Consider the following 14,586-nt stretch of genomic DNA (forward strand, 5'->3'; position numbering starts at 1 on the left):
AGCCTCATGTTACATTAAGTCCATCCCAAGCTACAGATAACCCAAATAGTTTTAATGACACGCGCAGTGAAAAGATTGCTAATTTTCAAATCATCCTAATCCTAGGACCATGCACATAGCCATCTCACACTCTTCCATGTAACTGTTGAGAGAGAGAGAGAGAGAGAGAGAGAGAGAGAGAGAGAGAGAGAGAGAGAGAGAGAGAGAGAAGCAGAGTCTGGGACCTCCGTCATCTCTCAGATGGAGAGTCAACAGCCCCCAAGTCTGAAGGTAGTTGATGATGAAGAAGAAGAACAGCTGGGTCCAGTGTCTGATGCGCAGCTGTGCAGAAGGCAGAGAAGAAGAGAGCAATGGAAAGCTATGGGCCGATCCTGCGGAAGGAAAAGCCACCGCTGCTAACAAGATTCCACTCTAGCTTTGGGGATAAAAGGCAGGGGGCAGAGATGAATAGATGTGTGATCCTGCGAGAAAAACTTTTTGCTGGGACTGCCGGCATTCCTAATAAAGGAATCTTTTGAGTTCACATCAGAGGGTTTGTCGTTTTTGGGGAGCTAGGTCAGAACAGTAACATGCCTTAGTCTCAAATTCCAGTTTCACAAATCCAAAATGTCAGTCATTTCAGGCGTGGACAATAAGCAAAGTACCAGGTAAGCTACCAAACCTCACTAGTGGGTGCAGTAGCATAACAACACATGTATGCCACATTAATTTCCAATGCTTAACTCAAGCTTAATGATTTAGGGAAACTACTTATTTTGTCCTTCTTTTAAACATGGTACTGGCTTTCTTTGCATAATTATTAGGGTACAAAAATTATTGGGAATGCTGCAGATCAAGCAAGTTTGGCCTATTTGTAAGATGCTTTCTCCACCTCCAAGAAAGAAAAAAAGATTTTGGCTAATTTAGCTTCAGTTTTCCTCTTGGTCTAGATCTAGAAATCAGCTAAGTGACCTGGTTTACACATTTTCCTAAACTATAATGTAATTGGTTGAAACAGTATGGTTTTAAATCATGGTTTATAGTTTTATTATGCAAACTCAACAATTGAGTGTATTGAATTACAATTGAAGGCACCATTACTTAGCATAATGGACCAATCTGGTCAGACAATTTTTTTTTTTAATTTGATTTATATGCCGCCCTTCTCCGGAGACTCAGGGCGGCTTACAATGCGTTAAGCAGTAGCCTTCATACTTTTGTATATTTATACAAAGTCAGCTTATTGCCCCCACAATCTGGGTCCTCAATTTACCTACCTTAGAAAGGATGGAAGGCTGAGTCAACCTTGAGCCTGGTGAGATTCGAATTTACAGTAATTGCGGACAGTAATTGCAGACAGCTGGTGTTAATCACAGTGCTATCAGTCTGCTGAGCCACCAGGCCCTTTTCAATGGGGCAAAAGGCAAATCGCTGGAATAGTTCACTTAAGGGGTACATTTGGTTTCAACTCAGTGCATTATTTGAACTTGGTCAATACAGAAATGTAATTTAAGCAAGCAAATTTAGTTAAATATATTTGTTTATCCAGTCATACAATCGCAATTTAATCTACTCAGCATTATAATTATTGCAAAGCTGCTTTAAAAAAATTGCAGGATGGTTACCAAATAAAGGATAAGTAAGCATCTTACGGATGTTGTCTTGTTTACCAGCCGGAGTTTTAACAATCACAGCCCAGAGTATTATGGACATATTTATGCATTTCAAACTACAAAATGATGAGCTAAGATTTTGCTCTAAATGTCCAAAGAGTTTACAGCTCTTCAGTTTAAACTTGCCCCTGCTTTCTTGGGTTTTCGATCCTTTCCCGCCCAAATATAATATATAATCATATTATATAGTATAATGTAATTAAAAAGGGGAAACCAATTAATTAAGGAGTATAATTAAGGGGTATAATTAAGGAGTATAATTAAGAAGATGAAAATAATTGTGTTGCCAAACCGGTATTTTTAAAAATGTGCTAGCCTATCAAGTTATAAGTAGCCTAGAGACTGATGGGTGATAGGATCAGCGTCAAATTCCTTTGCTCCCCAAAATTGAGCAGGCGCGATCTTCGTACTCATGTAATTGTCTCTAGTGAAAAGAGGGACGGGGACAGAGATTGGAAACGTCAGGATCCACCTTCGTCACAGTTTGATGCACTTTAGCAGAGTCACTTCTTCCTCGGGAGTAAGAATAAGTTCCAAAGTTGAAATCGCGGCGTTGGAAAATCGATACTTTCTGCTCCCAGGCGTCGTTGCAACAAAAATAACTCAACAGCGCCTACAAAGAAGGAGAGCCGGTCGGGCCTTTCCCAGTCGCTGTCCTCGGAGATTATCCGGAACTTCATCACCACTGCAGCCTCGTCGCGGGTGAGTCCTGGGAAGCCCGGGGAGCACTGAACGAAGGCGGCGACTCCTCTCTGCGCTTCTTCCTAGGCTAACTAGGCCAGGGGTCTCCAACCTTGGCAACTTTAAGACTTGTGGACTTCAACTCCCAGAGTTCCTCAGCCAGCAAAGCTTGCCCCTGAACTAGGCCATCTGTTCCTACTTTCCGGGATCCCGGGAAGGAAGGCGCTTCAAGGCTTTCTTTTCACATGTAGATTCAGCCTGGAGGTTGATGGGTGATAGGGTGGGCGTCCCATCCTCAATGTGACTTCCAATGCGCTTTCTCCCCAAAGTTGAAGCAGGGACGATCTTCGTACTCCGCGTGTATTTGTCGCTAGTGAAAAGCGGGAATAGTGATTGATTGATTGATTGATTTTATTATACTTATATGCCGCCCTTCTCCCAAAAGACTCGGGGCGGCTCACAAAAATTAAAACGATGAAAACAAGAAAAACAACGCTGAAAACAATCAAAATAACTACTAAAACAATCCATTAAAATCTCCCACTTATGTGGCTTCCCACTCGCGGAGAATGAAAGCTTCGGTTTAAAAAAGGCAGCGTTTTGCTCTCGCTCTCTCTCTCTCTCTCTCTCTGCAAGCATCAACACGAGCATTCACCGCAGTGCAGAGAAATAATTGAATTTAGAACACCTCCTAATTCCCCGGAGGAACTAAAGGGGTAGACTTTAGTCCAATGTACATATTTTTTTATAATGTTTGGGCTCCACGTTTTTGCCCCCTTCGGAGCGGATTGTCTGGCTACCGTCGCTGGGCAAGAAAACTCCCGTGTTTTAAGTACCTCTTTGCTTACTACTGATCGTTGGGATTTCAGCGCTATATGGTAGCCCGAACCGATGTATTTAATTTTTTAGTAGCCATGAAAAACAATCCTGGTTTTTATTAGAGCGCTCATATATTCTAAGCTTCCTGCCCGGCAGAATTCCCGAGTAGGATATACCAAATACATTAAAACGATATCAGTGTAGCCCTGTGCATGTGTACTCTGTTGGGATTGTCTGTCTATATATATATTTGTTAAGTATATATTTGTTATATATATACTGCTCAAAAAAATAAAGGGAACACAAGCAGAAGACATCCGAGATCTGAATGAATGAAATAGCCTTATTAAATACTTTGTTCTTTACACACAGTAGTTTATACACTGCTCAAACAACTAAAGGGAACACAAAACTACTGTATGTAACGAACAAAGTATTTAATAAGGCTATTTCATTCATTCAGATCTCGGATGTCTTCTGCTTGTGTTCCCTTTATTTTTTTGAGCAGTGTATATAAAAGTGTTAAGTTCGGGGTGAGAATGGAAGCAAAGCCAGAGCGATTTCAGCAAAGCTCTTTTTATTTAGTTCATACAACTAAATTGTTATTTAGAACAACAACTACTAGCCTGGCTCCTTTTATAGGAGGCTGTCAGCTGGCCAACCAATTAGAACAAAGTATTCCCTCCCCACCTTCAATAGTGAACCTAAGTGAGAACTTCAGCAACTAGTTTAAGCTACTTATTTCAATACCTAACACTTCCTGATTGTTAGACTCTGCCAGGATTCCTGCAGTTTTATTTTTAGGGGTGGTTTGCAGTTGGCTCCTTCCTAGGACTGAGAGAAAGTGACTGATCATGGGGTCACCCTTTGTACCCAATACAGTACTAGAACTCTGAGTCTCCTAATTTTAGAGCCTGAAGGTCCCATTCCAATCTCTGCAACAGAGTGACTCTCATATTTGCATTACATCTAGTCATAGTCATATCTTAGAGTCCTATATTCTGTGATTGCATGACTCTGGGAACCATAACACAATCCATAGATCAGGATCTCAGGACACACTGAACAATTCTCTAATACTGTAGGTCTGTACAGAGGCCCACAACAAAGTGCATATAATGAACATATTAGCTGCACTTTCCCTGAGCATCCTTGGCTGGCCCCCAAGGATGCTTATATAACCCCAGTGAAAGACACATTTGATTTAGGTCAGTATTTCTCAATCTTGGGAACTTTAAGGGTGCGGACTTCAACTGCCAGAATTCCCCATGTTGGCTGTTCCCAAAGTTCTCAAGGTTGAGAAACACTGGTTTAGGTGGTTCCTTATAAGACACTACATGTGTACTTCAATGTACTCAGAATAATATTTTGCCCTTTGAATCTTGATCTCTGCAAAATCCTTCTGGCTCAGTGTTTTTTTGTCAATATAGCTTTTTCCACATACGTTTGACACAGTAGAGTTTTTACCCGTAATTTTTCTATGCTAAAGTGTTATTGAGAAAGCAAACATGTTGAGCTTAATGAAATCACATAGTTAGTAGTGTTAGATGTTGCAGTACATGTGGCCATTTTTTCTAGTGCAATGTCTGCTGCCTCTTTTAAGTTATTTTTCATGCGTTTACACAGAACATTTCCACTGAACTAACATCATAACAATATGCAATACTTTCTTTTTCTCTGTCTTCTCCTTAGCAGGCAAGCATTTTGAAAAGAATGCTGACCAAAGATCTTTTGAAGTTTGACCTACTTGTTAGTATTTGCAGGCAGACAAACACACACAAAAAGTGTATTCAGCAGGAATTTGGCAATGTTTAACTGTGAAGATACAGTTACCAATAAAGATTAGCAATACCAGCTGCTTTAAGTTTGGGGAGATTTTGGAAGTCAGGGAAAAGCAGAGGCAACTGATTGGGTAAACTTTTGGAATTGCATTTTAACTCACCAGATTAATGATTGAAATTCTGCTGAGCTGAACAACCAAAAGTCTAGACCTTCTATATTTAGCTGCTATTGAAGTCTATAAGGATATCCAGTTTTGGCCAATTTAAGGTAACATTTGCATTTATTCCTTGATTGCTTTTGGAAAACAAGACACAATGTCGTCTGTCAAAGTTGAATGCATTGTGCCAGTGAACTACAAAATTGGAGAATCACCTCTATGGGAGGAAAAGGAAAATTCCCTTCATTATGTAGATATAACTGGCCAAAAGGTCTGTCGGTGGAATTATCTCACTAAAGAAGTGCAAAGTATTTCCGTGGGTAAGTAAAACTGTTTCATTTTAATAAGCCAAACGTTTACCTTTGTTCTTGAATATTTAATGTTCTACAGCTTAAGTGATAGAAGCATGTTAAAGTTGAATACCACTAAAAACCAGCATGGTATCGTGGGTAGAGGATCAGGCTGGCTGTTTTGAAGTACTACATGATAACTTTCAAAAGAAAGTTATCAAAATTGTTAGGTATACAGTTATTATTTTTTGTTACTACCGTTTCTTCTCTCCTTAATCCCTCCTAATCTGCTTAATATGGTTTCCAGATGCCCCCGTGAGCATTATATCACTTCGTAAATCTGGTGGCTACATTATTACACAGGGAACCCAGTTTGCAGCTCTTGACTGGAAAAAGAAGTCCGTTACCACCATTACTGATGTGGAGAACGAAAAACCCAACAACCGATTCAATGATGGGAAAGTGGATCCTGCAGGAAGACTAGTTGCAGGTAACTAGGTCTTAATTCAGTCTATAAAAAAATATTCATTTTTTTCTCAACAAATTGTATCCTTTGTAAGATGATAGTTTCTAGTTCCATGTAGTAGAATCTTGATATCTGCTGCTCCTTCCATAGCGGGGGCTGACTTACTGAGGATAAAATGAGGTCCTACATTTATACTTCCATACCATTAAGCACCTGGGTTATTTGAGGGATGGGATGGGCAAATGATGAAGAATGTATGACAATGTCTAAGTCAAATGTTGTGGCTTATGTACTTGCATCAGACTATAAGACTCAGTCATATAACTGAGCGTTTTAGGAAAATGTCATTGTGACATCCTTTTGGTGTCACTGTGGTTTGCTGCAAATTTCATTGATCATCTCACACTGATGTTCAGGAGCTGTATCAATCCTCCCCCTATTATAGTTACTTGCTGGGGTGTGTGCATATGATCTTATCTGCCTACCAAGTTCCAAGCAATGGATATGTGTGCATTTTTCTTTTGTCCATAAAAACTTATTTTTAACTGGGGTAGCTTGTATTTTGAAATCAGTTCTTTTAATTTTAAAATCTTCCTAGTACATTTTTTTTCTCAACCAGGGACTATATCCAGCACCACAGAAAATGTCAGCAAATATTTGTTAAGGCATTAAATTGTTAATTTACAAAGTACTTGTAATTTGTCTCACAAGTAATCTATCTCTGTATAACAAACCCATCTTCTCTTCTCCCCACCTCATCCTGGTTTAAATCCTGTAGTTTATCCAATCCCTGCATATGATTAAATGAACTACCATTCATGGGAGCTTAGTTCCTTTAATAAAACATGTCACAGTCTGAAAAAGTACTACAAGACTCCTCTGGATTTGTGGAGTTTAAAATATGTCTTCCAATTTGATTATGATTACAGTTTAATAGCACTGTTCCTTACCTAACTGCTGAATTTTATATATATTGAAAGATTAAAAGACAGGCTCAGTTTTCATATTTATGCTATACAAGGATAACATCATATGCATACAGGTAGCCCTTAACTTATGACTAAAATTGTGCCCAAATTTTCTGTTGCTAAGTGAAATGGTTGTTAAGTGAATTTTGCCCCAGGTTATGACCTTTCTTGCTACAGTTATTAAATGAATCATTGCAGTTGTTAAGTTAGTAACATGGTTGTTCAGTGAATCTGGCTTCCCCGTTGATTTTGTTTGTCAGAAGGTCGTAAAAGATGGTCACATGAACCTGGGACACTGGAACCGTCATAAATATGAGTCAGTTGCCAAGCATCTGAATCTTGATCATGTGACCATGGGGATCTTGCAATGGTTATAAGCAGGGATGAAATGCTCCCGGTTTGGACCAGATGCCCGATCCGGTAGCAATGGAGATGGGTGGTTCGGAGAACCAGTAGCAAAAATCCCTGCCCGCCCCCCATGCCCAGCTGAGCCACACAATCATCAGAAGCTTTTTCTTTTAATTTTTAAAAGCATTTTTTCTACAACCTCTTCGGCCGAAAAAATGCTTTTAGAAGTAAAAAAAAAAAAGGCTCTGCTGATCGCACGGCTCAGCTGGGATCATCAAAGGCTTTTAAAAGCATTTTTTCTACAACCTCTTCAGAGATTGTAGAAAAAATGTTTTCAAAAGGCTCTGATGATCCAAGCTGAGTTGCCTGATCAGCAGAGGCTTTTAAAAGAAAAAAAGCCTCTGCCAATCAGGCAACTCATCTGGGATCATCAGAGCCTTTTGAAAGCATTTTTTTACAACCTCTTCGCCCCCCCACGAACCGGTAGTAACTAATTTTAGATTTTACCACTGGTTATAAGTGTGAAAAATAGTCATATATCACTTTTTTCCATGCCATTGTAATGTCGAATGGTCACTAAATGAACTGCTGTAAATCAAGGACTGCTTGTATTTTTATTATGGACAGGCCACTGAGAAGAAAATAAGCTGACTGGTCTCTGTGGTGCTTTGTTATCTTTTTCTGCTAACTCTCTGGTTCTCATAGGTACGATGTCTCAGGAGATTCGTCCTGCGGTGGTTGAACGGCACCAGGGTTCACTCTACACTCTCTTTCCCGACCATTCTGTGGTGAAACATTTTGACAAGGTGGACATTTCCAACGGTTTGGATTGGTCTCTAGATCACAGAACCTTCTTCTACATCGACAGCCTTTCATACCACGTTGATGCCTTTGATTATGACCTGCAAACCGGGAAGCTTTGTATGCCTGCTTTCCATGTTTTGAAATGTGTACCAAAGTTGATTTTTGATCACCATTTTAAAATTGTTGCTTTCTCTCTCTCTCCCACTCTTGGTGTAGTAGTTAAGGGACCAGACTAGAAACTGGAAGACTATGGGTTGTAGTCTTAGGCCCATAGCCACCAGGTGACTTTGGGCCAGTCACTTTCCATTCGAGGAGGAAGGCGGCAGTGGCAAGGCACTTCTGAAATGTGGTCAATAAAACTGTAGGGGCTAATCCAGGCTGTTGACAGAAATCAGCACTGACTTGAAGGGGTGTGTACACTCACGTGCACACACATAACACCAGGGTGGGCTTCAAAAATTGTAGCAAGGGGTTCTCTGCCTGATTGCTGGATGGGGATGGCCATGGTAGGTGTGGCCTAGTCGGCCTCCTGCACCATGGCGGTGAGGGACATTTTTGTCCTCCCTGGGCTTTGGAGGCTTTCCTCGAGCCTCCAGGAGGGCGAAAACTGCCTCCCCAGGCTCCGGAGGCCCTCTGGGGGGCCGGAAATGGGCCCATTTCTGGCCTTCCCGAACTTCCGGTAGGCCCATTTTTCACATACACACCCCAGCCTCCGTGTGCGCCCTGTAGTTAGCTGCATCCAAAACAGGTCGTGTGGGAAGGGCAGGGTGGGCGGGGCCAGCCAGGAGTGGGATTTGGGGGTTCTCTGAACTGCACAGAATCTTAGCTAGAGGTTCTCCCGAACCCCTGCGAACCCTCAGCAGCCCACCCCTGCATAACACACACATTCTACTGTAGTAGAATACCTAGAGTCACAAGTAATTTTATGTAAAATTCAGATTGATTTTACATGTTTAAAACACAGCTTTAACTTTTATTGGGCATATTAGAAATGACTGTAGTTTCAGCAACATAGTTTTCTGTTCACAAAAGGATAGGGGATGAGATATAATCTGTGTCAGTGGTGGGATTCAGCCAGTTTGCACCTATTCGGGAGAACCCGTTGTTAACTTTCTAAGCAGTTTGGAGAACCAGTTGTTGGAAGAACTCTTATTATGTTTTTTTCCACTTTACAGGGCTAATCCTGTAAGGAAGGCAGGAAAGAAACATTCTGGTGATGTTTCTAGCCTAATCTTTATTGCCCTGCAATAAAGAAACTGCCTCTCTGGTTTAACCCTTATTACATTGTAACAGCTAAGGCGAAGTGCCCATTGACATGAGTGACATTGGCCACACCCACACGGTCACATGACCACCAAGGCATGCCTACCAGCTGGTGATTAAGGCAGAGAACCGGTTGTTAAATTATTTGAATCCCACCACTGATCTGTATGTATTAACACACCACACTACAAGACACACCACACAAAATACAACATTAATATAAAGCACAACATAACACACATCTGCTTGCAACTCCTTAACCCCAGAAATGTGAGGTAACTGGTTCTAAAGCTTTCCCCAGCTGTGGCCATCTGGTTGTTCATGCACACAATGGTTTCACTTCACTGGTAGCCACAGCAGAGTGTCATTGCAGGCATGCACATGCACACAGTTGGAGAAGCCTTTGAAGCAGCTATTCTGAGCCTTTCAGAAGATTCGGTGTTTTAATATTTTGAGGAGGAATGTTTCACTTATGCATTTTGTGATAGGCCTCTTTAAGATGCTAGTTGCAGCCATAATAAAACTTGCAAACTTTCTTTAATAAAGAAAGCAATAAGCACTAATATCACTGCTCTATTTTCTTCCCTTTCAGAGCTTATGGTGTCATGTCTGCTCTATCTCTTCTCCCTCTTTTGCTATTAATATAGCAATAAATATAAGTCTTATTTTGCCCTCTCTATCTTGTGATTGCTTACAATAATAACATTGTTTTATTCTGTAGTATAAAAGTAAAAACGTAAAGTAAAAAAGTACAAATTCTGTACTATAAAAGTAAAAATGTGATGTAAAAAAATCAAAACAAATGTACCAGTATAAATTATTCTGGAAAAAAAAATCAAAAAATGAAGAAAAAAGCCTCAATCCTCTTTTAGATGGATGGGTTGGGAGTCTACTGTGTGAGGCCAGTATCATGTCTGTAAGCCACCCAGAGATGGGTGGCATCAGAATTAAATAAACAAACAAATAAATAACATAGCTATGAGGAGAAAACATTCATCTAGATCTCCCCATCTCAGGAACAGCTCAATGGATCCATTTTCATAGATACAGCACATCCATGCTAAATTGAACTTGATATCCAAAAACATGTTTCTTATCCATATTTGTTTTCCTAACTATATAGTTCAGTTAATCTTACTCATTTAAAATAAATATACATGCTGGAAGATAATGTCAGTAATTCGGAGAAGTCGACCTCTAGCCATCCTTTTGCTACAATATTAAATTACAAATAAAAGCCTGGTTCCCTAAGACTCTGATTTACAGTTTAGAATATTCTCCAGCATGAGCCCAAGGACTCCTTCCAAGATAAATAAATTTATGATGTTTCCCTTTGCATTTCTTCTTGTAAAAATATTACTTAGCAAATGTGTGGCTTAGCTTGTAATATCTTTCAATGGCTTTTTTCAGGCAACCGCAGGAGCATGTACAAATTGGAAAAGGAAGAGTCCATTCCTGATGGGATGTGTATTGATACAGAGGGGAAGCTTTGGGTGGCCTGTTTTGGTGGAGGACGGGTAATCCGTATAGATCCTGAAACAGGTTAGCAATTGTGGGGACTGGGCTGAGGAATCCACTGATAGTCCACATTTCTTCCCTGAGATCAAGCTGTTTGGAGTAAGAGATCTGGAGCAAACACAATATGTGTGTTTTATTAGTTCCAGAGCATTCCTTTGCTCATGTAGAGATGCCTATATATTATAATCAGTGGTGGGTTGCTCCCGGTTCGCACCGGTTCGCAAGAACCGGTAGTAAAAAATTTTAATAGTTCGGAGAACTGGTAATAAGATTGGCTGGCCAAACCCCCGAACTGGTCCCCGGCCCAGTCGCTGCTCGCTTACCCCGCCCACCTCATCAGTGGCTTTGTTTTTTTTTTACTTTTTAAAGCATTTTTTCTACACGGCTGAAAAAATGCTTTTAAAAATTTAAAAAAAAAGCCTCTGATGATCATGTGGCTCAGCTGGGATTGTCAGAGGCTTCTGAAAGCATTTTTTTCTGCAACCTCTTCAGAGGTTGTAGAAAAAATGCTTTTAAGAGCTTCTGACGATCAGGTAAATCTGCTGGGATCGCCAGAGGCTTTTAAAGGGATTTTTTTCCCTACAACCTCTTCAAAAAATCCCTTTAAAAGCCTCTGACGATCCAAGCTGAGTTGCCTGATCGGCAGAAGCTTGAAGAGGTTGCAGAAAAAAATGCTCTTAGAAGCTTCTGACGATCAGGCAAATCATCTGGGATCACCAGAGGCTTTTAAAAGAAAAAAAGCCTCTGCCAATTAGGCAACAGCTTGGATCGTCAGAGGCTTTTAAAGGGATTTTTTGAAGAGGTTGTAGAAAAAAAAATCCCTTTAAAAGCCTCTGGCGATCCCAGCAGATTTGCCTGATCGTCAGAAGCTTTTAAAAGCATTTTTTTTCTGCAACCTCTTAAGGTTGTAGAAAAAATGCTTTTAAAAGTAAAAATAAAAGTTAAAAAAAATTGCCCATGCCTACCCAGTCACATTACCCCAAGCCACGCCCACAGAATAAGCCATGCCCATAGAACCGGTAGTAAAAAAATTTAGAACCCACCTCTGATTATAATGTATAATGTATAAAAAGGCCTTATCTCATCTGAAATGCAAAGTAGCCCATGCTTTAGTTTACTTGTTAATGGAAATGGAAAACCTTTGGTGATTGGTGTGATAATGTCATCCCACGAATGCCATGCCTTCCTGCATGTGATCCAGAAGCTAGATTTAGGTGCAAACAGCCCTGGGTTCAATCCCCGACATCGCCAGGTAAAAGAATCAAAGAATTTGAAAGTCCTCTCTGTGCCCAGTGAGATTCTGTAGACTTTGCCAGATAGATAAAGAAATTGTCTGAGGGTCTATGACAATTCACTATGGCTAACTCACGATGGCCAACTCACTGCAGACAACTAGCCCCGGCCAACTCACCATGGAACAACTCGCTGTGGGACAAGAGTTACACTAATATCAAAGAAATGGCGGAGTAGAATTATTAAAGGGACAATGCAAAAGGAAGGACGGAATAAAATATGAATGTCAAAAATTAAAATATATTTTTTATTTATTTTAAATAATTAAATTAAACTGTTAAATTGTCCTGTGGCGAGTTGTCCCATGGTGAGTTGTCCGTGGTGAGTTATCCCATTCCATAGTCTGGCATACAGCATACAATATTCCTACCTTCCGTAGTGAAAGAACAATCAGACAACTGGTTCAAAAGACCTGTTTCTTACAAATGGATCACATTCATGCACAATGAATCCAATCAGTATTTTGCCTTCGAAAAATTGCAGAGACTATGAAGTTCTTTTTTCCAGCATTAGGTCCTACCTTTTATTTCTTTAGGATGGAGTGTGTAACCTGCAGATTTGCTCGCCATTTGAGGCTCTCGCGCCCTCATTTATGGTGGATGGGTGTTTACTTTTTTTTCCCAAATTTAAGGAGGGAAATGTACTGGTTCCACTCTGCTGGCCCGCTGCCCTTTGTTAAGGAAACAACCTGATTTATTTTAACAGGAAAAAGAATTCAGACAGTGAAGCTGCCTGTAGACAATACAACTTCTTGTGCTTTTGGTGGATATGATTATTCAGAACTGTTTGTCACTTCAGCTTCTACTGGACTGGATGAGTCGTCTCTCATACGACAACCACAGGCTGGTGGTGTTTTCAAGGTAATCTGAGAGCTACAGTGCATTTGAAATCATGATATGCACGATACAGTGGTTGGGGGGCAGCATTTGATTAATTTAACCAAGGGGCATCTGGGGATCAATAAAGTCAAGATGGCAGCTATTCTAATAATGTTTATTCCCACCTCCAGCATTTTTGATTTAATGTGAGGTCCTTGGTGCTCTCTGAGTTTGGTTGTTTTCTTGCAGAGATTTCATTACACAACTAGGCATCATCAGTACATTGAGGCAGAGGGCAGAGGGGAGAGTGCTGATAATGTTACTAGTTGAGTAGTGAAAAGTCTGCAAGAAAACAACCAAGTTCAGAGTCAAGGACCTCACAGTTCAACCCTGATTTACAAATATTCTCTTCTATTGATCTCTGTAACTGACTGATTTAAGAGCTAAATTTTCCATTAATATCTTCTTTTTTTAAAAAACAACAACAGCATTCATTTAAAAAAAGTATATTTAACAAAAGTAAAGTTCCAATATGATTTTTTAAAAAAATGTATATAAAAAAGAAGCAGCTTGGGTATTGTGTAGAATCAAACTGAGCATTTCAGATTCAATGCTATGTCTTTAGATACCTAGCTTTGCTTTTGGGTTTAGGGTTAGAACGGCTGTTGAACTCCTGATGGTTATTTTGTTGGATTTTTGGGATGTTTTGTGTGGTTCTTTTTTCTTTTCTTTTTACTGTGTTATTGTGTCTTGTCCTTGGATGTAAGGCATAAAATGTTATCTGGGAGTCAGAAACTCTCCAAATCTAATTAAACAAATGAACATATGCAGGCAAATATTTGCTTTTGAAATAAATGCTTTGTGTTTATTAGGAAAGATGAGACAATTTTGAAAGTATCATGTTCATATCCTCATTTTTTAAAAACAGATTACTGGCCTTGGGGTGAAAGGAATCCCACCATATTCATATGCAGGTTAATACATACCCTTGAAGACGCAAGTATCAAAACAAGGATGGAAGGAAATGACAGCATTGCATCACTGCACAGTTTATCTGTCTCTTTTTTAGAAGCTATAAAAGGATGGTCGACCAACAAGTACAGGAAAAAACTCCCAAGCCATGAATTCAGATCTGAATTGTGCCCAATTTGCTTTTTTATTATAGCTAAGTAAAAAAATGTTTTTCCTTTCTGTTAAATCAATATTTTTAATAAAGTTTCAAATATATAATTATTGTATATGTGTGAATTTATCAATTTACTGATTGAAAAGCCAATGAATATTTAGCTATAACAGATACATGCTGCCTGTTTTCCCAACTCTGCTCCTTTCTTTTCTATTTCATCCACAAGTCTTTCTCTGCAGACACACAAAATTTTACCTTCCCATCTTAGTGGATCCCATCCAGTATCAGCTATTATTGTCTTCACTTTTATCAACCTCCCTCCCTCCCTCCCTTTTCATTGGCCAGCCAAGATATTTTATTTTTATTCTAGCAGAGGTTTCTACAATCCCTTTGGCCCCAACATATGCATCACATGTTGCTCCCTTCACAACCCAGCTCAGAGTTCAGAGTCAGAACCTTTGGGGGGAAGCAGGGAATGCAGTCAAAAGGAGCCATCCTTCTCCATTAGCCATCATCTGCCCCTTTCAGTCTGGCACTCAAAAGTGGTTATGTGCAGAGAATGTGTGCCCCAAATAGGTCTCTTGCTGACCATTTACAGGAA

The 14,586-nt window shown here is 39.9% G+C and overlaps 1 protein-coding gene across 1 annotated transcript; it reads left to right on the forward strand.

Annotated features, from left to right (window-relative positions):
* The first annotated feature begins 2,221 nt into the window (after positions 1-2,221).
* Positions 2,222-14,060, forward strand: RGN (regucalcin). Its single transcript, XM_070943245.1, has 7 exons — positions 2,222-2,354; positions 5,244-5,411; positions 5,689-5,871; positions 7,869-8,084; positions 10,641-10,772; positions 12,747-12,901; positions 13,788-14,060. The coding sequence occupies exons 2-7, from the start codon at positions 5,249-5,251 to the stop codon at positions 13,836-13,838; spliced, it is 900 nt and encodes a 299-aa protein (XP_070799346.1). The 5' UTR covers positions 2,222-2,354; positions 5,244-5,248; the 3' UTR covers positions 13,839-14,060.
* The last annotated feature ends 526 nt before the right edge of the window (positions 14,061-14,586 follow it).

The sequence above is a fragment of the Pituophis catenifer genome, unplaced genomic scaffold (assembly GCF_029215685.1).
Source record: "Pituophis catenifer annectens isolate HBS135680 unplaced genomic scaffold, rPitCat1.0.hap2 SCAF_4, whole genome shotgun sequence".
NCBI lineage: Eukaryota > Metazoa > Chordata > Lepidosauria > Squamata > Colubridae > Pituophis > Pituophis catenifer.